Source organism: Vipera ursinii (genome assembly GCF_947247035.1).
Source record: "Vipera ursinii genome assembly, chromosome: 13".
In the NCBI taxonomy this organism is placed as follows: domain Eukaryota; kingdom Metazoa; phylum Chordata; class Lepidosauria; order Squamata; family Viperidae; genus Vipera; species Vipera ursinii.
In genome coordinates this window covers 12,533,435-12,555,382 of record NC_139526.1, presented here as the reverse complement: position 1 = coordinate 12,555,382, position 21,948 = coordinate 12,533,435, and the positions used below count along the sequence as shown (strand labels likewise).

The 21,948-nt window shown below is 44.3% G+C and overlaps 1 protein-coding gene and 1 long non-coding RNA gene across 2 annotated transcripts; one reads left to right on the top strand and one right to left on the bottom strand.

Annotated features, from left to right (window-relative positions):
- The first annotated feature begins 264 nt into the window (after nucleotides 1–264).
- Nucleotides 265–19,871, top strand: LOC310646387 (lysosomal dipeptide transporter MFSD1-like). The gene is made up of 15 exons (XM_083372807.1): nucleotides 265–323; nucleotides 2,374–2,420; nucleotides 2,742–2,795; nucleotides 3,907–4,031; nucleotides 4,131–4,186; nucleotides 6,691–6,834; nucleotides 8,958–9,116; nucleotides 10,117–10,232; nucleotides 11,878–11,978; nucleotides 13,422–13,533; nucleotides 14,276–14,413; nucleotides 15,158–15,297; nucleotides 15,873–15,984; nucleotides 16,075–18,327; nucleotides 18,437–19,871. Exons 1-14 carry the CDS (start codon nucleotides 299–301, stop codon nucleotides 16,186–16,188), a joined length of 1,443 nt encoding a protein of 480 aa, XP_083228933.1. The 5' UTR covers nucleotides 265–298; the 3' UTR covers nucleotides 16,189–18,327; nucleotides 18,437–19,871.
- LOC310646437 lies at nucleotides 19,818–20,910 on the bottom strand. The gene is made up of 2 exons (XR_014493692.1): nucleotides 20,733–20,910; nucleotides 19,818–20,607 (listed from the first exon to the last, which is right to left on the bottom strand). It is a non-coding gene; the product is annotated as an uncharacterized lncRNA (long non-coding RNA).
- Between the last annotated feature and the right edge of the window lie 1,038 nt (nucleotides 20,911–21,948).

The following is a 21,948-nucleotide window of genomic DNA, read 5'->3' as shown; positions in this document are numbered from 1 at the left end:
CCTCGTCTCCCCCGGAGGAGGCGTGGTTGGGGAGGCAAAGCTCCGGTTACAAATAGGGGGGACGCGTGAGGGGAGAGGGGGGGAAAGAGGGCGGAGCCACGTCACGAGACAGAAGGGCGGGCTTTCGCCCGAGCTCAGGGTAGTGGGCGGGGCGAAATGTCCCTCCGCGCGGAGGAACAAAGAGCGTGGCCGATGAGGGGAAAAAGGGGCGGAGACTCGGTCCCGGGGATGGTGGGCGGGGCCGAGGCGGAGCCAATCCCGGGCCAGAAGCGGAGCCGACCAGCCGGGGATCGGAGCCATGGCGGAAGCGGCGGCCGAGAAAGGTGAGCGGGAGCACGTGACACCGCGCTGGGTCACGTGAGCCTTCCCGGGCAGGAACCCCGCGTCCCGAGGCAGAGGGGAACCGGCTCTGTTCTCTTCAAGGCAGGTCCCCAGGCGCGCTTTGCATATGCTCAGAGGAGCCCTTTCGCACTGGAGCGCCCCCTCCCTTTTTTTTTTTGGCATGGAAGACCGGGTTCTGATGCTCAGATCTGTCCCAGCTCACCCCGTGATTTCCTCGGGGTAGGCGGGCAGGGTCTGGAGGTCCGGTTGCTCTGGCCCTGGGCGTAGCTTTTTTATTTTATTTTATTTTATTTTATTTTATTTTATTTTATTTTATTTTTTTATTTTAAGACTCAGGGCGGCTTACAATCTAAGCCAGGGGTCTTCAAACTTGGCCCTTTTATGACTTGTGGACTTCAACTCCCAGAATTCCTCAGCCAGCCTGGCTGAGGAATTCTGGGAGTTGAAGTCCACAAGTCATAAAAGGGCCAAGTTTGAAGACCCCTGATCTAAGCACAAATCAAATGTGCTTAGCAGGAGTAGGGATGATGGAAGTCTCCCTGGGGGGGGATTCCCCCCACCCCAAAAGAGACGACCATGGCTGAAGGTTAACTCTAGCATGCATGTTGAGTATGCGCTGCTCATCTCAGTCTGAAAAGCCACCCGTCAGTTAGCTGACAATTCAAATGATGAAATATAAGAAGATATCAAAAAAGTTAAAAACCAAGTCAGAAAAGCAGCAAAAACAAAGGCAAGATCAGAAAGAATAATAGGCCCTGGGTGAGAACATCTCTCTGACCCAGGCTGAGAATTTTAACTGGGGTTTTATTTTCAGGGATAATTTAATCTTTTAATTCTCTTTTAACTTTGTATTTTCTATTGATGTGATTTTAAAATGCCCTGTAAACCACCCTGAGTCCTTCGGGAAAGGGCGGTATATAAATCTAATAAAATCTAAATCTAAAATCTAACATCTGGAAGGGAGCAAGTAGCATTGCTTTTTGAGATTGGGAGCATCCCCGTTGACATTCAGGTTGACTCGTCATGTGAACGGGAGATGGGATTAGGAGATCTTTTGCCTGGATTAAGCCTGGATTAAGCCTGGGCTGGGGTATTTTGGCCTTTGCATCCCAGCAATTCTCAGGGGTTAAAACAGGGCTCTTCAAACTTGGCCCTTTTATGACGCTGGCTGAGGAATTCTGGAAGTTGAAGTCCACAAGTCATAAAAGGGCCAAATTCGAAGACGCCCTGGGTTAAAATCTCTGATTGGATGTCAGGTGGAATGCAACATTGGCTTTATGTCTTTGAATTTTTATGGACAGAAAGAAGGAAGAATGGTATATAATATATGAAAGTGCAGGGCACTCTCTCAACTGACAGCAATTGGGACCAAAATTTCCATTGCTACACAAGAAGTGAGTGGATTCCAGTTATTCAACCTTTTCTGCCACAGTGGTTAAGTGAAACCTTGCAGTGGTTAACCGAATCATCTGGCTTTCCCTCTTGACTTGCAGGAAGCTGGCTGGGAAGGCCGCAAATGGAGATCACCTGACCCTGGGTCCTGCAACTGTAATCAGTAGATGCCAGTTGCCAAGTGCCCGAATTTTGATCGTGTGACTGGGATGCTGCCATAAGTGGAAGGACCAGTCACAAAGTCACTTTTTTCAGTGCCGTTGCAACTTCCAGTAGTCACGAAACGAACGGTTGTAAATCAAGGATTACCTGTGGCTGAGGAAAAAATACAGCCGAACAAATATTTGCAACAAACACCTTCCAAATTACATTGTGAATGCAAATGTATTCAACAGTGTAAAGTGCCTCCTTGAAAAACTGGGCCTCCCTGTACTACATTCCAATTTTTGGGAAGTAAATCACAACCACAATTAGTGTGTGTGTAAACTAGTAGTGCAGTGTCTGGGTATTATATCCGTTGTTCAGATGGAGAGTGCCACTGGAAATCAAAATCCTGGGAAAATTACCATTTATTTTTTTTTAAGTAATTGCACAGAGCTATTTTCTACCATTCTAATAACACTTTATTTCCCTTGATAGCTTATTACCGGTTCCTGGTGCTTTTCTTCAACTGTCTCTTGACCTTTAATTTAATTTAATTTAATTTTTAATTTTAATTCCATTTATATCCCGCCCTTCTCCGAAGACTCAGGGCGGCTTACAAGCTTAGCAGTAGCCTTCATTCTATGTATATGCCTGCTTGTTAGGGCTTTCACACACACACACCAGCGGCATTATTACAAAGTCAGCTTATTGCCCCCAACAATCTGGGTCCTCATTTTACCTACCTCGGAAGGATGGAAGGCTGAGTCAACCTTGAGCCTGGTGGGATGCGAACCTGCACTAGTTGCAGGCAGCTGGTGTTACTTAAGGAGGCATTAGCCCACTGCTCCACCAAGGCTCTCTTTGGCTCCTACTTCTGTTTTGATATTCCCAGTGTCTTGCAAGAACAGTTTCAAGGGGTGAGTGTTTCTCTCCTTTTCTCTCCATCCCTATTAGAAGTCAACTTGATTTCAGCCACGTAGCAAATAGAGTAGCGGTGCAAAGTTTCAAAGCCTTTTTGAATTCAAGTCTTTCCAGAGCTGCAGAGATTAACACAAAAACAACGTCAGCTGTTTCCACACCCGAGCAACCAAAAGTATATGTAGGCATTCAAGAAAATTTGCACTGTGTGGCTGCCAAGCCACATTTTTGACAGCTAATGTAGCAACTTCATTTGTTTTCCATATATAAGACCCAGGCCCTGTTTAAGAATTTTTAAGATTCTGCTACATACTGGCATCACACATTATACTATGTTTTTTAAAAAGTTGGGAAAGCTGGACCATAAGAAAGGCCGAGTGCCAAAGAATTTGAGGCCTTTGAATTATGGTGCTGGAGAAGACTCGTGCAAGTCCCTTGTACTGCAAGGCGATCAAACCAGTCGGTCCTAGAGGAGATCAATCCTGACTGCTCTTTAGAAGGCCAGATCCTGAAGTTGAAACTCAGATACTCTGGCCACCTAATGAGAAGGAAGGACTCACTGGAGAAGAGCCTCATGCTGGGAAAGATGGAGGGCAAGAGAAGAAGGGGACGATGGAGAATGAGGTGGCTGGATGGAGTCACTGAAGCAGTAGGCGTGAGCCTAAATGGACTCCAGAAGATGGTAGAGGACAGGAAGGCCTGGAGGAACGTTGTCCATGGGGTCACGATGGGTCGGACACAACTTCGCAACTAACAACAACATGGTTTTTAAACTATGCTTCATTGATAATTGGCTGGGCTGTTGAATCACACTAAGCCATAAATCTTGATCAATTGGCTGGGCTGTTGAATCACACTAAGCCATAAATCTTGATCAAAAGAGCACAATAGCTGCATGATGCGTTCCTTCGATACACATCATTAGCAAAACCTAATAAGCCAAAACATCTTCTGCAAGGCACGTAGCCATCCCTTAGCAGATGGAAGCCTCTAGTTATCTGGAACAAATATGCAGGTGGGCCTCAGTAAATCAGGGTGTATTTCAACTTGGCTCATTTGTAATTTCTGATATTGATAAACGAAAAAATTCCGTTCTGATTTATCATCCAGAATCTAACCTGCCCCAATGGAACTCAACAGAATGGCACAGAACGTAACACAACGGCTGATTGTGTGGAAGGGCTTGGAATGACCCCTGAAGAATACAATCTTCTCTATGCCATCTATGCCTGGACGTGAGTCTCTCTCACATACATATATACACACAAACACACACATACACGCGAAATAACTATCTTCACCTCCTCTTTGTGTTTTGTTGTTGTTCTCTTTAGTAATGCGCTGGTGGTGATTGTGGCTGGCTTCTTGATTGACAAACTGGGAAACCGCTGTAAGTTTGGAGGAGCTGAACTATTTAATTTTCTATGCCCACCCATCTCAACCGGGTGACTGTAGCATTGTTTTCTTTGCTGCTTTCCTGCCCTCTGAGATCATCTGGGGGGGGGGGTGGGATGCTTGCTCTGTACGTTCCTTTGTCTTCTCAAATCCAGCTGGCTAGAGAAGACCTTTTCTGCTCTGTTAATGCATTACGAAGAGTTGCCTTTCCTGGAAAGTTATTGGCATTCATCTCTGCCCGAGAAGTTTCACGAGCAGCTTTTAAAAGCCTTTTGCAATGGAAGGGTTCACTTTAGCCACATCGATCTGGGTCCATTTGGCTTTGAATGTTCTAAATTTGTAAGGCAGAGGTAGGCAACCTGGGCTCTTTTATGACTCATGGACTTCAACTCCCAGAATTCCTGAGCCAGCCATGCTGAGGAGAAAGAGAGGTTTCCAAGCTGAGCCATGCTGGCTCAGGAATTCTGGGAGTTGAAGTCCACGAGTCCTAAAAGAGCCGAGGTTGCCTACCTCTGCCTTATACATTTATACAATGGACCCAGACAGGTGTGGCTAAAGTGAACCCTTCCCAGAATTCCTGAGCCAGCCATGCTGAGGGGAAAGGGAGAGGTTTCCAAGCTGGCTCAGGAGTTCTGGGAGTTGAAGTCCACGAGTCATAAAAGAGCCAAGGTTGCCTACCTCTGCCTTATACATTTATACAATGGACCCAGACAGGTGTGGCTAAAGTGAACCCTTCCCAGAATTCCTGAGCCAGCCATGCTGAGGGGAAAGGGAGAGGTTTCCAAGCTGGCTCAGGAGTTCTGGGAGTTGAAGTCCACGAGTCATAAAAGAGCCAAGGTTGCCTACCTCTGCCTTATACATTTATACAATGGACCCAGACAGGTGTGGCTAAAGTGAACCCTTCCCAGAATTCCTGAGCCAGCCATGCTGAGGGGAAAGGGAGAGGTTTCCAAGCTGGCTCAGGAGTTCTGGGAGTTGAAGTCCACGAGTCATAAAAGAGCCAAGGTTGCCTACCTCTGCCTTATACATTTATACAATGGACCCAGACAGGTGTGGCTAAAGTGAACCCTTCCCAGAATTCCTGAGCCAGCCATGCTGAGGGGAAAGGGAGAGGTTTCCAAGCTGAGCCATGCTGGCTCAGGAATTCTGGGAGTTGAAGTCCACCAGTCATAAAAGAGCCAAGATTGCCTACCCTGGGTATAAGGGAGCTCAGTTATGGTTAGAGAGATGCATTTGAAAGTGAAGCTTCGTTTCAGACATATGAATTCCACCTCTTTTCTGTCCTGAGTTGACAAATGACTTCCATTCTGTTCTTTTAACAACACTAGCAGCAATAATGTCACCTAGTTTGGGTAATGAAAGGCCTGCAAGAAAACTGAGCTCAGAGACCAGCAAGGACCCCTCATAACGACATTTGTTTTGACCTAGTCTTAGAAGCTGGCAAGCTGGGTAATCTCAGACCATACCCATAACTTGGTGATGTCTGAAGATGGCTACAAAACACACAGTTTTAAACTTGTCGGCTGACGTTTAACGTGATTCTTTTAAACTGAGCAGGGAAATTGAGTATCTTCGATTAGCCCTTCCAGAATTTTTTCAAGCATTTTAAAAAATGCTTCAGATCACGTTTCTTGGGAAGCCCGAGGAGACCGGGCATATTTGCAGTGTATTTTGCAGTGCAGAATTTCGAATGCTTTCTCCAGGTTATTTCCCACAAGCTGTAAGAGAAAACGTTTGATCTTTCTTATGAGAGATAGGAATTAAATATCGTGCTTGTTACAGCTAGCCCTTGACATGCGACCAATTCATTTAGTGACCATTTCAAGTTAAAGTGGCCCTTCCAAAATTCGGGTGCTTGACAGAACCTGCATAATCATAATCATAATAGTAAAGTTGGAAGGGACCTTGGAGGTCATCTAGTCCAACCCCCTGCTCGGGCAAGAAACCCTGAAATAGCATTTCAGACAAATGGCTGTCCAGTCTCTTCTTAAAAACTTCCAGGGTTGGAGCATTCACAGCTTCTGGAGGCAGGTTGTTCCACTGATTAATTGTTCTATTTTGCATCTATTTACAAGGGTTGTAGCATCCTGGGGTAATGTGATGGCCGTTGGTGAACTTCCTAGCAAAGCCAGCGGGAGAAACTGGATTTGCTTAACAACCGTATGATTTATTTAGCAACCAGTGTGATTCGTTTTAACAACTCTAGCAAAAAAAGGAAAAAAAAGGTCAGAGTTCGGCACAGCCACCTTGTTTAGCAATACGAATTCAGCCCCCCGTTGTGTTGAAAGTCGAGACCGCCTGTAATTGCAACTGGAAACAGTGGCGGCGTGTCTTGGAGACGGTATCTATGTGATCAGAAGGGATTAAGAGAGTTTATAAACCTGGATCCTGCCCCCTCTTCGATTCCAGTGTGCACGGCTGTTGTAAAAGCCACGTGTTTCGCCTGTAGAATTTTGCCCATGCCGTTGCTTTGTTTTGTTTTTCTCCTTCTCTCCATAGTTGGGGTCTTTGTCTTCTCTTTCCTCACTGTCTTGGGATCATCCATTTTTGCGCTGGGTTCCCACCTGAAAGGAACTCCGTATCTCTTGCCTCTGATGCTCACCGGCAGGTTGCTATTTGGTTCTGGAAATGGATCGCTCACAAGTAAGGAACGAACAGCGTCCTCTCCGTAGAAGGGAGAGCGCGTTGGGTCAACGTGGTTAAACTCTGGACTTTGCCGATAAGGCTCTGTGAGCTCAGACAAAGCTTTGAATGTCTTAACTTGGCTCTCCAGTCTTTTTCTTTGGTAAGCAAGATGTAGCCACAGGTACCTTTCTACCTTCCACCCTCAATTCATCCAGCAGGAATCTTGATTTGAGTCAAGATGCATTAAACATCTCTTACTAGAGCCCCTTCCTTTAAAAAAACGACAACAAACGTTTTATCAAACCAACAAATGAGATAAACAAATCAGGACTTAGGGTGGGATCTGAACCCATCCTTATCTAGTTAATTGTTGAAAGAATTAACGTATTTAAATATATATATTTGAATACTCAGTGGGTTAGGACGCTGAGCTCATCGATCAGAAGGTCGGCAGTTTGGCGGGTCGAATCCCGAGTGCCGCGTAACAGAGTGAGCGCCTGTTACTCGTCCCAGCTTCTGCCAACCTAGCAGTTCGAAAGCACGTAAAAAATGCAAGTAGAATAATAGGGACCACTACGGTGGGAAGGTAACAGCGTTCCGTGCGCCTTTGGCGTCTAGTCATGCCGGCCACATTTTTATTTATTTATTTTAATTCCATTTATATCCCGCCCTTCTCCGAAGACTCAGGGCGGCTTACAAGCTTAGCAGTAGCCTTCAGTCTATGTATATGCCTGCTTATTAGGGCTTTCATACACCCCCCAAGTGGCATTATTACAAAGTCAGCTTAATTGCCCCCAACAATCTGGGTCCTCATGACCACGGAGACGTCCTCGGACAAGCGCTGGCTCTTCGGCTTTGAAACGGAGATGAGCACTGCCCCCTAGAGTCGGAAACGACTAGCACGCATGTGCGGGGGAACCATATATATATATATATATATATATATATATATATATATATATATATATATATATATATATATATATGTCTTTGTTAGTAATTTACACACACACATATATATATATCTTAATGCCAACTTCCTGATTCAGATTGTGCGAACACAAATTAGTTTTTCTCTAAGTTGTGTTGAAAAGGGAGAGCTAAAGAGAACTTTAGTCTCCTTTCATTTCCAAAATTATGCCTTTTTTCAGTGGAAAAGTGGAGTGGGTTTGTTTTAATTTATAAATGAAATGTATAGCTTCTTCAGGTACAAAGAATTAAAATAGCAGGATTTAAACACCTTGCCCTATGCAAGAATTACGTAGCGGAGAATGCAGTATAAAACCGATTGAGATCTCTAAATGGTTGCTTTCTTGTCCCATTGTGGGGAAAAATAAATTAAGAAGTGAAGATTAGTGGGAGATGAAATAATAATGATAATGATTCCCAAATCCCCACTATTCTCATTCCGTGGTAGCACTCAGAAAAAGAGATTCTTACAAAGTCTTCATTCTAAAGCTAAGTAAACTCCTTAGCAAATACAGAAGCATAAAGCACGTAACAATAGAAAGTAGAAATTGGTGCGTTAAAACGCAGGGAGAAAAGCAGTGGAAGTTACTCATCCACTCCAGGTGTACAAAACAAGTTCAGATTACACCTGAAAAGATAAATCCTGGAAATCAGGCAAAGGTGTATGAGAGGGCACTTTTATACAAATAGCAGCTTGATTTACGGACCCCAGAGAGATACCATTGCTATGTTCTTGTAGGTTGTTCTCCAAGATCTTCCGTTCAAGGCAAGATGGGGAATCTGCTTTACGTTTGTGGATGTTAATGCTGCATCTTGGGGAAATTGTTGATTCACAACAGAAGCGTTTCAACATTTATTTAACCCTAACCCAACTCCACTGTACTCAATAAATCCAAATGAATTCCAGGCAGCCAATTATTAAGATTGACTAGCATGGTTGTTTTGAGGGGTTGTTTTTGTGTGTGTGTGTGTGTGTGTGTGTGTGTGTTCTTCATAATATTTTAACTATTTCATCCATTTTTTGCTTCAAGTGCTCTGCTTGCTTCCTTAAACGGAGGCACAGGCTTTATAAAATGCAGAAGAATATGCCCTCCACTGCATTGCTCTGTCCCCCCCCCCGACTTTGCACTGCAGTCCACTTAGTAACGCTGATCTCCCTTCTGCTTTTTGAGTTGTGCAGAACCGCATCACCGCCTTTTGGTTCAAGGGGAAAGAGCTGGCGCTCGCCTTCGGATTGACTCTCTCTTTCTCCCGGCTCGGCAGTGTCCTCAACTTCTTTTTCACCCAGCAGTTTGAAAGCCATTTTGGGATCCAGTGGACCCTTTGGGGAGGTGAGTTTTCTCTTGGATCTCTAGACTAGGGTAGGCGGCCCAACTTGATATTCTCTGAATGTGCTATAACTCCCACAACACCCCAGCCGCATCGAGGAGATACAGGTAGTCCTCGACTTACAATCACAATTGATTTCTGTTGCTGAGTAGCTACGTGAATTTTGCCAAAACTTGATGACCTTCCTGGCCACGGTTGTTAAGTGAATCACTGCAGTTGTTAAGTTAGTAACACAGCTGTTACGTAAATCTGGCTTCCCCACATTGACTTTGTTTGTCCGAAGGTTGGAAAAAGTCATCACATGCCTTAACCGTCATAAATACCGTGTTTCTCCGAATATAAGACCTAACCTGAAAATAAACCCTAGCGTGATTTTTGTCAGGATGCTTGTAATACAAGCCCCACCCCCAAAATAAGCCCCAGTTAAGTTCATCAGCCAAATGGACACATTTAGTACTGTATTTCTCCAAATATAAGCCCCGTAATATAAGCCCCACCCCCAAAATAAGCCCCAGTAAAGATCATCAGCCAGATGAATGCATTTAGTACCGTATTTCCCCAAATATAAGCCCCAACCGGAAAATGATCCCCAAGGTGTCTTTCGAAGCAAAAATTAATATAAGATCCGGTCTTATTTCCGAGGAAACACGGGTACATGCTGCCTTCCAAGTGTCTGAAGTTTGATCACGTGACCATGGGGATGCTGTAACCGTTGTGTGAAAAACAAGTCATAAATCACTTTTCCCAGTGCTGTTGTAACTTGGGCCGGTCACTAAATGAACCGTGCTAGATTGAGAGAACTTGCCTAGAATGCTCCGTCAGAACTCGGGAGCTTTTCCAGAAGGTAAAGTCAACGGCTAACCTAATGCAGCTGCTTCTCAAGAGAGGAATCCACACTGGAGTAATACATTGATGCTTTGACTACAAAGGTTATCAGACTTCAAAGGGTTTCAGGTTCATCATTGATGGAGGCTCTGATGGTTGTTCCTTCTCTGTTTGTAGGAGCCCTGTTATGCGTGCTAGGCTTTATTTCAGCCATCACGGTCAGCGTGCTGGACAAAGTGGGTACGAAGCAGCTGGGCTTGGATGGAGTTCTCCAACAAGAGTCCAAGAAAGTGGTAGGTAGGGTGGACAGTACATCAGACAATAACTTTGTTTTTATGGTCTTTGGGATGTGAATCATTCCTGGCCCTGACGTTCAAGAGCAGGGGTCTTCAAACTTGGCCCTTGTATGACTTGTGGACTTCAACTCCCAGAATTCCACAGCCAGGTCCACAAAGACTTGTGGACCTGGCTGTGGAATTCTGGGAGTTGAAGTCCACAAGTCATACAAGGCCCACGTTTGAAGACCCCTGGTCAAGAGAGACTTCAAACATTTAAGCTCATTTCCCCACCCCCACCCACCCGAGTTTTCCTAACTCTTGAAAAAAGAGAGACGGGGAAGGGGGTTCTGAATGGCTTTGGATTCTGAATACTTATTTGGTTTGCATTCTGATTCCGTTCATACATTCTTCCAAGGCCATTGTTTGTGATTTTGTTGAATAAAGCTAGTTGGCTGGTCTTAAAGGACACTCGGAATCACAACTGAAGGAACAGCACAGAATTAATCTGCACATCTGCTTTCTCTGTTGCTTGCTTAGCTGGTTGAATTTCCTGTGTCGGATGGGAGGTTGATCTTGGTTTATTTCATCTTAGTCTTCGGTAGCTGTAAATGCGAAATGTGAAAATGAATGAGTTTGAGCATGTTCTGTACCAGCCTGCTACCGGCCCTGCAGAAAAGGCAGGGACAACCCCTTTACAACCGGCAAGAGGCTGGAATTACGCCTGCCAAATTTATAGCTACAAAAACAAACAAGACACGAACCAAGAAACAGGAGCTTTAAGAAACATGAACCATCCGAGCGGTTGCCTTCAGCAAACCAGCCCTCCCCACACATTCCCCTTATATAGAGTTCAGGGCGTGGCTTCTCTCTGCCTCCTTCTGAGAAGCCCCATTGCCTTCCTCTGTTTACTCCTAATTGACTGCCTCCTGCGTCGGGCGTCCTTGAACAGGGCCAGCTGTGGGTCATCTTCATCCACAGTCAGGCTCACACAGCTGGGTCTCCATGGTGACCAAGTGGGAGGGGCCTGGCTGAGGGCTATCATCAGCAAGATCTTCAACCCCCTCAGCAAGGTCTTCAACACCCCCCTCCTCCTCTGAGTCATCCGACCCAATTGCCGAACCCACAGGCTGACCCTGAATCACAACAGAGCAGGAAGGTGTGATGGAAAACTAGCCTTTGTTTCCGTTTCTCCGTTGGATGATCATATATAAAAGCCTGGAAATTCAGAAGGCATCATTATTTTTTTTCTTCTCTAAGTAGACCCAGGGTGGGAGGAAGCCTTGGTGAAGTATCAATCCAAGCTATCTTCTCCAGTTGAGTTGGATTGCAACCCTCAGCCTATCCAGCCACCATGTCAGAAATGCGGAGAATTGAAATTCAAGAATTGTGGAATAGGCTAGAGCAGTGGTTCTCAACCTGTGGTCCGCGGACCCCTTGGGGGCCGTGATGTCATCACGGAGGGTCTGCAAAGATGAAGAAATGTTATGAGTTAAATCTTGGGGGGGGGGGTGTCTGTGGCCCTGGTCCGTGTGGCCACAAAAGGTCTGTGGTGAAGAAAAGATTGAGAACCACTGGGCTAGAGAAAGCTGTTTTTAGAGACTCTGAATCCTCAGAGCTGTGATTGTAGGTAATGAACACGTGCTTTATTTTTAACTTCCAGAGAATTCAAGATATCCGCCACTTACCCCTTCGCTACTGGCTTTTGGTCCTTACTATAATGTTCTTCTACAATGGGGTCTTCCCTTTTGTGGCCGATGCGAGGTAAGCGATTTCATTTCGCAAAATGGGACGGAGGGTTGACGGTGGGCAAGAATGGAGCGAATCCTGTGGCATGCAGTGGGTCAACCGTCCCTTTGGCATATGCAGCAAAAGAAACTCCTGGGACGTTAATTTGCCAAGAGTATAACCTTATTGATCATTCCACATAGGCACAGAAGAAGAGAAGCCAGTTCTGAGGTTTCCGCACGCGAAGTAGTGTAGTTAAAAATCCCCTGGGCGGCTCAGTGTTCATTATCCAGCTTCCTGTACAATTCCTGTACAATTCTTGGACTCGAAAATGCTAGCTGTGGCTTTTCTGCACACTGTACCGCGCTGTAGACTGTTGCAGCTTCTTCCAGGGAAGGAGCTGATTGTCTTGGGGACGCTTGCCCCGACTCTTTCAAATTTGTGCGATCTCGACAAGTCTCCTGCTTTATTCTTTTGCATCGGCAAAACTGAAATATTGATTGGGGGGATGAATAGGAAAGATGAAACTATACGTTAACCAAGGACCACACAGAATATCTTGCGTTCGGGTTTCTGCAGAGGTTAGAAGCCTGGAATCACCCGCTGGAGTTTTTCTATATTTTCTATGAGCAAGGATTTGGTCATAGAACGGTCCTTTCCAGTAATGTATGAAAAATGTGGCACTTGAAAAATAATTATTGAATGCTCAGTTAATAATTATCAAGCTGGTGCTGCCTTTGGATGAATAGGTAAGTTTGGAAGCAAGGACTAGGATCACGTTGGGAAATTTCTCTAGGTTCACAGTGAAAAGGCCATATTGGGGGTGTCCCTCCACCAAACCTTTGCTACTGTGAGGAGCGTGGAGGTTCCCACATTGCTTGGGAAATTATCTTCTAGGCCAGGGGTAGGCAACCTTGGTTCTTTTATGACTCGTGGACTTCAACTCCCAGAATTCCCGAGCCAGCATGGGGGAACCATGGCCCCTTCATGACTCGTAGACTTCAACTCCCAGAATTCCTGATCCAACATGGGGCAACTATGGCCCCCTCATGACTCATGGACTTCAACTCCCAGAATCCCTTAGCCAGCATGGGGGAAGTATGGCCCCCTCATGACTCGTGGACTTCAAGTCCCAGAATTCCTGAACCAGCATGGCTCAGCTTGGAAACCTCTCCCTTTCCCCTCAGTGTGGCTGGCTCAGGAATTCTTGGAGTTGAAGTCCACGAGTCATCAGAGTCAAGGCTGCCCACCCCTGTTCTAGACATTGGCTACGCTTGCCAATGCAGCATCCTAGAACAAAACAAGCCATGTCACCAAAGGCTATTAAAAGCACTGAATGCTCAACCTAGAAGAGTTGACTTGTTTGTAGAAGGATGATGTTTTTCCCATCTCCACATCAGTGCCAAAACCATTTGGAGTCCTAATGGGGTTCTCTCTGTTTCTCTTTCTCCTATCCCATTTCTTTCTTTTTTTTCCTAGTAAGTTTATTCAAGATAAGTATCCTGGCTACAGTCAACAGGCAGCTGCATATATAGCTGGAGCAGTTTACGACAGCTCTCTTGTTCTCTCGGCCGCTGTTGGCATATTGATTGTAAGTTTTGAAGGATGATTTTAAAACTTCACGGCAGAAATGAGGCAGTTCCTTGATGGGGTGCCTGCATTTGTAGGTCGAGGTAAGGCAACTCGTAAAATTGTGCAAACGGGAAAGAAGAAGCCCGAAAAGAATACGCAACACAACAAGGCGGGCGACTTTTTCTGGGTTGAGAGCTGCATTGAATTTTTGCTAGCAGCCCTGTTTCGAAATGAGAGTACAACAAGGACAGAAATTGTTTTTTTCCCCTCTCTGTCTGGTTAGCGCCAATGAATCATCACTGGAAAAAATATATATATATTTGGGGAATGGTATCACTTCTTAATTTATTCCTTGAGGCTCTCCTTTTAGATGGTAGGGGTTTTTTTGGGGGGGGGAGGCTAGCAGTTTGAGGTTTTAAAAAAAATGTGAATTATATCTTTTTAAAGATAGATTTCTGTGTGGTCCCAATAGCTTGGATGCATTGATATTACCCTATGAGATTTGTATGCATGTGTGGATGCATGCGTGTGTGTCTTCAGGTCAGGGTTGGCTCTTAGTAACTGCAGTTTCCGTGGCAAGATTTCAGAAATGGTTGATCCTTGACTTCTTCCTAGAGCTGACGGTGAGTGACTGGCCCCAGGTCGCCTAGCTGCTTTGTGCCTAAGGCAGGATTAGAACTCAGCGTTCTCCCAGTTTCTAGCTTGACGCCTTGAACTTCCTCCAAACTGGCTCTCGTGTCTCTCTTTCTGCTTTTTTCCAGGATTATATCGGGCTGAGAGGTGTGTTTGCTGTTGGTTGTGCGGTGCTAACAGTGCCTGTTTTTGCTCTCTTGGCCTTCACCTTCGTTCCCCCACTTGTCTCCACCGTCTGGCTAGGAATCACTTACTCCTTTGCAGCCGTACGTTTTCAGAAGTATAATGGGTGGATTCCCGATTTCTACTCAACTTTAAGCCACGGGGCAGTTTCTGGCATCGACCTGACTTTGTCAAACGTTCCTGGGTTCTTCTTTATTAAGAGAAAGGTTAGGAGGAGGTGAGGAGGAGAGTCAGAGCAGGAGAACTATCTGGCAAGCCAATTTAAGTGGGATTTTGATTTGCTGAGTCTCACATTCCAGTGCTGGCTTCAACAGTTTTAGAATCTGAGGTCACAGAGCACGTAGAGTTTAATCTCTGCTCTTTGCAGGAATCCAGATTTAAATGTCGCATAGGCTAAACATTCCTGGGAAATGAGTTGGCTCCTGTTCCTCGGAGAGAATGAGTCTGTCTAAGCAGCCTAATTTGAGGCATCCCATTGTGATTATGGGTAAACAGAGGTTTTAGAAGAAGGTTGTGATCTCATGATCACAAAGGAGTTGACGACAAGAACTCGGGCAGATTCTCGACTCGTAAGAGTTTATCTCAGCGTTTCTCAACCGCAGCAGTCTTTAAAATGTACGGATTTCAACTGCCAGAATGCTGGCTGGGGACTTCTGGGAGTTGAAGTCCACACATCTTCAAGCTGTTAAGGTGGAGAAACGCTGCTTTATCCGATGATTTCTTCTGGGATGAAGTTGCCATGAAATTTGATTCTTTCTTCCTACAAAAGTGGCCTTTCTGACATTAGTTCCCTGGTCTGTCCATCTTTTCCACTATGTTCTGTACAGGCCAGCATGTGGCCTTCAATTCCACTCGTGGTTCCTCAAGCAACATTGGGAACAGCCATGGGGCTTGCGACATCCGTACAGATGATTGGCATTGGACTCTCTAATGTGATCGTGGGACGCATCTTGGGAACAAAGTCCAGGTAACAACAGCTGTCTTTCTGCTTAAATGGAAGTAAGAGTTTATGCCTTAAAAAGTCAAGAAAATGTGTCACGGTCCTTCCGAATGGCTTCCATAAATTGCTTGATACTTGAAGATGGAACTAATAACCAAGAACAGGCAGCCCTCGACTTACGACGGTTGAGCCCAAAATTTGTGTTGCTAAATGACAGCTGTTAAGTGAATTTTGCCCCATTTGACAACCTTTCTTGCCACAGTTAAGTGAATCCCTGCAGTTGTGAAATTAGTAACACGGTTGCAAAGTGGACCTGGCTCCCGTGTTGACTTTGCAGGTCAGAAGTAGGAGTCAGTTGCCAAGCATCTGCATTTTGATCACAATTTTGACTGCAGGTACAACAGCGCAGTGGTCACAAGTGTGTAAAACGGTCATGTCACCTTTTCAGTGCAACTGTAACTTTGCTCGCTAAACGGACTGTTATAAGTTGAGGACTACTGTATCTTGGAGAACTAACGTGATAAAAGACGTAAATGCTTGGCTTTGTTTCTCTGGCTGCCTGTTCAGGCAAATAATGTTCTTTTTTAAAAAAAAATTTCTAGTGAACTGAAGATCCCCTTATGGCGCTGGCAACAGATGATGATCTTCATGCTGGCCAACACCATTGCTTGCATTGGGAGCTCTGTTTGCCTTAACATCGTAGATAAGAAGCAGGTAAGAATCCAGTTGGCTGTTCAGTTACTCGGGACAATGTCCATAAAGGTTCAACCTTCACCAAACTTTCCCCATTCTGTGAATTCCCAGGGTGGCACGTTGAACCGCTCAACCAAACGCTCACCAACCGAGGCAGTGGCTCACCCGCCTGTTGACACAGCTCCCCTTCTCAATGAGGCTGAGGACGAACGATCCATCAACTAAACAAGAGGCCTTCAAGACGTGGAGTATAACACAAATGAGCCTGGAGTGTGTGTGTCACATTCTTCATCGATGTGTTCCCCCTTTTCTTTCTTTCTTTCTTTCTTTTGGGGGTTTAATAAGGGAATTAAAAGAACAGGGCATAAATCCGGTATATAGGAATAGCTGTTTTTCAAGTAACTGCTGGGTGCTATAGGTTAACTGAAAATCTTAACACTATAATTAATTCTACAGCTGCCGCAAGTGCCGAGATCTTTTAATGCCAATTTTGAGTTATTTAGTCATTCTTTTAGTCTTTCCTTTATTGCAGGAAATTTTCTGCCGAAGAGATTGAAGTAATTTTTGTGTAGATCTTAAGTGGATGAAAGACGGGAATGCAAATTAACTCTGTGCAAGCAATTGTATATTCAAATCTTGCACTTTAAAAAAACACACACCTCCTCTTGCCCTGGTAAAGGCTAATAATGGATTTTTGTGCTCCAGTGTCCTTGCAGCATCCACCACAGCAGTATTATCAATTTCCATGAAAATCCTTTATAATTTTCCTTTTCCAAAACCATGAGGTTTTAAGTCAAGGTTTGCCTTCCTCGCACACCTATCTCAATTATATTGGTTTCTTTTTGAAATCTCTTCTGAGGGTATTGAAAGTCCTGATATAATCTATGCAGGAAATGAGGCACTATAGCACAGTCCCAGATATTTTAGTTTCCCAATAAGATTTCCAGTAGCTCCATCCTGACCATTTGGAAATATAAAATCTAATATGACTGATTATTGATTTGACTGCGTATGGATATTGAATATTCTGTCTCTCTCTAGCACAATGCCATTACTAGTACTTGTGGCTATATAGGTTGGTAACTTGTCAAATCAATTTGTCAAATTTGCCTGGAGGAACGTTGTCCATGGGGTCGCGATGGGTCGGACACGACTTCGCAACCAACAACAATAATTTGTCAAGAGGGCCGTTTTAATTTTGCTCTGGAAGTAGAAGCATAATAACACATGAATAATGCTGTTAACTATATTCACTTCACTCAGACTGGACAGAGTTAACCACTCTGGATAAGCCAAACCCATCCCAGAGGCATTTGAAAGTAACGTGATCCAGTTATGACTTAGCTTTTGGCTCTGCTGTCTCCTAACTGGCCTTTAGGCTTCAGATGTTGCACTGCAATGAGAAAATAAAACAATCAACTGTCCACAGTGATGTTCACCGCTTGATGGGAAAATCTGAATTTGGAAGAGACAGTATGCAGGCAGGCTGTGAGCAGAGATGGGTGGGTTTCTGTAAAAATACACACCAGCATCCCCCTTTAAACCGCAACCTGATTTTTAGCCCAACTAGACAACCTATGACCCAGTGGGACATCTTCTCAAGAGATCTTTCCTGACCAGGTTTGTCTTCATCATCCAATTCAAGATACAAGAAACGCATCTGCCTCGAAAATAGCCCAGGTGGAACTGTATAGCGTGAACACCCATGTGGAAAATTGCTTTATGACGTTTTTATATTATGCCGCAAATGTGGTTTTGTGATAAAATTCTTATGCCACAACGTGCTTTGTAACCTTTGCCAAATTTCAACCCCATGAGAATCAGGGATCCCAAATCTCGGACCTCTTCTGCAAGTTAGCCCATTCGAGGCAGCTTGGTTGAAAACGTTTTGCCCCACGATGCATTCGGTTAAAGATTACAGCAGGGGTCTTCAAACTTGGCCCTTTTATGTCTTGTGGACTTCAGCACCCAGAATTCCTCAGCCAGCCACGCTGACTGAGGAATTCTGGGAGTTGAGGTCCACAAGTCATAAAAGGGCCAAGTTTGAAGATCCCTGGATTACAGGATCGAGATCTCTAATGGAGGCTTGTAGCCATTCAGGTCATGGTTGTCCCATATGTGCTTTTTCAAAAGGCAACTGGACTTTCTCAGGTTTTCCTTGAAGACGTTTCTCATCCGAGAACTGATGCAAGCTTTCTGGATGAGAAGCGAAATGCCTTCAAGGAAAAACAAAGTCCAGTTGCCTCTGGAAAAAAGACCTTTGCTACAGGAATGAGAGTTTTAACAGAATAGAATAGAGCTGGAAGGGACCTTGGAGGTCTTCTAGTCCAGCCCCCTGCTCAAGCAAGAGAACCTATACCAAGGGTAGGCAACCTCGGCTCTTTTATGACTCATGGACTTCAACTCCCAGAGTTCCTGAGTCAGCGTAGCTGACTCAGGAACTCTGGGAGTTGAAGTCCATGAGTCATAAAAGAGCCGAGGTTGCCTACCCCTCTCTTCTTAAACATTTCCAGCGATGGAGCACCCACGATTTCTGGAGGCAAGCTGTTTCTCCTTAGTTCCAGGCTGCTTCTCTCCTTGATCAGATAATAATATATAGATGCCAAACTTGGCTTGATCTCCTACCTCAGCTTGTATTAGAAGAGAAGTTACTTGCAATTCTGTTAAGAGAAGGCCACTTGTAGCTAAGATTTAGAACGGGAAATATAATGGTTACTTTTTTTTTTGAAGTGGCTAGTAAAGCCAGTGCAGTCACTTACAAGAGGCCTCTTTGCCAATCATTGCTTCAAGCATCCCATCTAAGTCTTCTGAAATGATCTCTGTGCTCCAAGGCCACCTTTGCCATTTCTTTCAAATAAAGCATTGGGTTAGAGCTATTTTAACGTTTCTCAGAATGCCTGTGTAGCCCAATTCGCATAAAAATAAGACTGGCAACTTAAATTTCTTTTTAATTGTCAATTGATATAAAGAACAATGGACACAACTTGATTTGTCTAATAGCAACACTTCACATTTGGACGCTAGACTGGGAAAAGGGGATAGTGGTAACGTTACAAAGGGATTGAATTTTTTTCTTTTTAAATGCAGATATACCAGACAGCCTTGAGTACAGGGGTAGGCAACCTTGGCTCTTTTATGACTCGTGAACTTCTGGGAGTTGAAGTCCACGAGCCAAGGTTGCCTACCCCTGGCCTTGACTGATGTGAGAACCAATGGCTCAGCAATGGATTCAATCAAGTGAATACTCCTTCCCTGATCACTATTACAAAAAGAGACTTAAAGGCATTTCAGCGGAACAAAAAACATTCTCTTTATGACAGGAAGAACTGGGGAAAATTCTTCTCATTCCTCTCTCTACAGATTGTCAATTTCACAAAAGGAAACTGCTTGCGCCTTGACCTGTTCACAGTCTTACAAACGAGTGGATTTGCCTATGGAAACTGAACAGTCAGGTCAAGGTTGAGTGTCGAGGTTGCATAGCTAATGATTGTGCCACCTCACAATGGCTATCGGCACAAATAAAAGGAATGTTATAAATCTTGCTTCTGTTTTCCCCCCATCGCACTCTTTACAATTCCTGTAATACACTGCTAGTTTGGTTACAAGAAAAATTTCTGGATTACCAGTCCCTTGTCAAGAAATGACTTTTCTTTCTTTTTTACAAGAGGCACCTTGAGCTTAGACTATCTTAGTTTCTACATGTGAAACTTGTGGGACTGTAAGGGGATAAAAAGACTTGAAGAATCCATCAGCTCTACTGTAACGGACTAACAAAATACAGTTGTTTATTAAACAGCACATGATTCAACACATTTGAGTTATCATTTAACTTCTGGTGTAGTTTTCTTTTTAAAAAAAAAAGAAAAAAAATACCCTTTCTGGATACACAGTGTAATCCTCAGCCTCCCCTCAAAAAAAAAAGGCACAAAGATAAATCAATCATAACTTAAGGCTTAGCTGGAAAAACAAAAGGCTAACAGAGAAAGACGCAGTGGTGAAAAACACCCCTTGAAATTCTGCAATCCCAAGTAATCCATGTGTAGCAACGACCTAGGCAAATGGCATCCAAAGCTGGCGTTGGCCAATTGTTCTCATATCGCTCGTTTTATTACAAAGCTACACAGTGTCTGCATTCCACTGTTTGTTTTTCCCCCATCTCCCTAGTGTTGAAGGGATGGCACTTACTACAGCCAACCGCATGGAAGAACTTGGCAAGAAATATTAAACCAGCGCCGAGTTTCAAGCACGGCTTGAGCGTTCATAAGTTTATCAAAATGCTGAACTATTTCAACTTCTGGCATAGAGTATCTCAAAAGAAAAAATACTTTGCAAAGAACTTGTGGTATTGCTGACGGATCAAGCTATTCTAGAGAGGTCACTGGTTGGTTCTCTGATGCGCTTGATGAATTCCAACAGAAAATGGGAGCTGAAAAGGCAAACTACGATGATCTGAACAATTCACATCGAGAAATCCTGCTACACTGTAGATCAGAGGCGTCTTAACTTGGGCAATTTTTCAACTATCAGAATTCCCCAGCCAGCTGGGAGTTGAAATCCACAAGTCTTAAAATTGCCAAGGTTGGACACCCTTGGTCTAGAACAGGAGTAGGCAACCTCGGCTCTTTTATGACTCATGGACTTCAACTCCCAGAATTCCTGAGTCAGCATAGCTGACTCAGGAATTCTGGGAGTTGAAGTCCATGAGTCGTAAAAGAGCCGAGGTTGCCTACCCCTGGTCTAGAAGGAAGTCATCCAGAAACAAATGGGACCTTTTTGTCTCTTCGCAAGCTCGCCCTGCAATTATGGGAAACAATGCAAGATGACAGCCGCCAACTACTGCCGATTGCAAACATCCTGGAAGCAACAGCGATGCGGAGAAGACTAGTGGGATTCTTGAATCGGCTCTAACTATCAGCTAAGTTACTCCTTACCTCCAGCTTGTGCCTGGAGACAGTTGGCTAACCACGAAATATAATATGTAGCAGGACTATAACGCCACAACGTTTTCCCTTGATTCTATGCAATGTTAAGTATCATAACCAAGTTTCTAAATCTGCCAAAGACAATTTCACAACAGGAACAACGCCCGAAGCAGCCATCCTGCTCCTTCAGTTCTTCTTTCCCTTGGCAGTCATATCTCACTAATTTGCAACACACTCTTGCTTCTGTCCTCTCCAGCAAAACACTACATTTAATACACACCTTGGGCAGTCTCCCAGGATAAGACCCTGGCTGCCCTTTTGCTCATGCCCCTTTGGGATTTGTTACCCTGAGCTGCATCTGCATAGCAAAAAAAAAGCAGAAGCGATGTCAAGTAGGACACACTGTTTGAAAATATCTCAGCCAAACAGACGAATATGCTTCAGTGGTCAGATAAGGAGAAACGAGGGAGATAGTATTTGATATTGTCTTAAAATTTTTGCCTTCCCGCGATCCTGTTTTTTTTTTAATGGGGATTCAACCGTGAATGCTGGAATGTATTTTGGGACTGATCTTTTTCATAGCTTCTTGTCAACAAGAATAACAAATCCATTCTTAGGGTGACTTTGCTTGCTTTTGCACGTCCTTTGAATGATAGAGCAAGGTTATTTGAACGTTAACTATGGATCTGGACTGCTTTACGATGGGTCAGCTCGCATTTGTTCCAATGCGAAAGAGATAACCGAAACATTACAAAAATAGGCAGTTTTCTCATGATACTTAAAAAAATATGCTCACAGGGACGAGACTAGATGATTGGAGGAAATGTTAGGGCAGGACAGCTGTGATTGGGGTTATAAGAGCATTAGTTGTAAATCGAACTAAACAAATGACATTCCAGTTATCCAAACATGATACGCTCTACAACTGAATGTTGTCCTGTTGAGGTTTAAAACTGGAATGAGTGAGTGTATGTGCAAGAACTAGGGTTGACCCCTTCCTGACGATACTCTTAGAAATAGGCCTCAAGGTCATCTTAAGAATTAGGTTAAAAATTCACAGGAA

Bases quoted from the DNA above. Each gene is read 5' to 3' on its own strand.
- LOC310646387 (XM_083372807.1), top strand. From the start codon at position 299: ATGGCGGAAGCGGCGGCCGAGAAAG. The intron at 9,117-10,116 runs GTGAGTTTTCTC...CTCTGTTTGTAG, and splicing joins CCAGTGGACCCTTTGGGGAG to GAGCCCTGTTATGCGTGCTA. The intron at 13,534-14,275 runs GTAAGTTTTGAA...GCTTTTTTCCAG, and splicing joins CCGCTGTTGGCATATTGATT to GATTATATCGGGCTGAGAGG.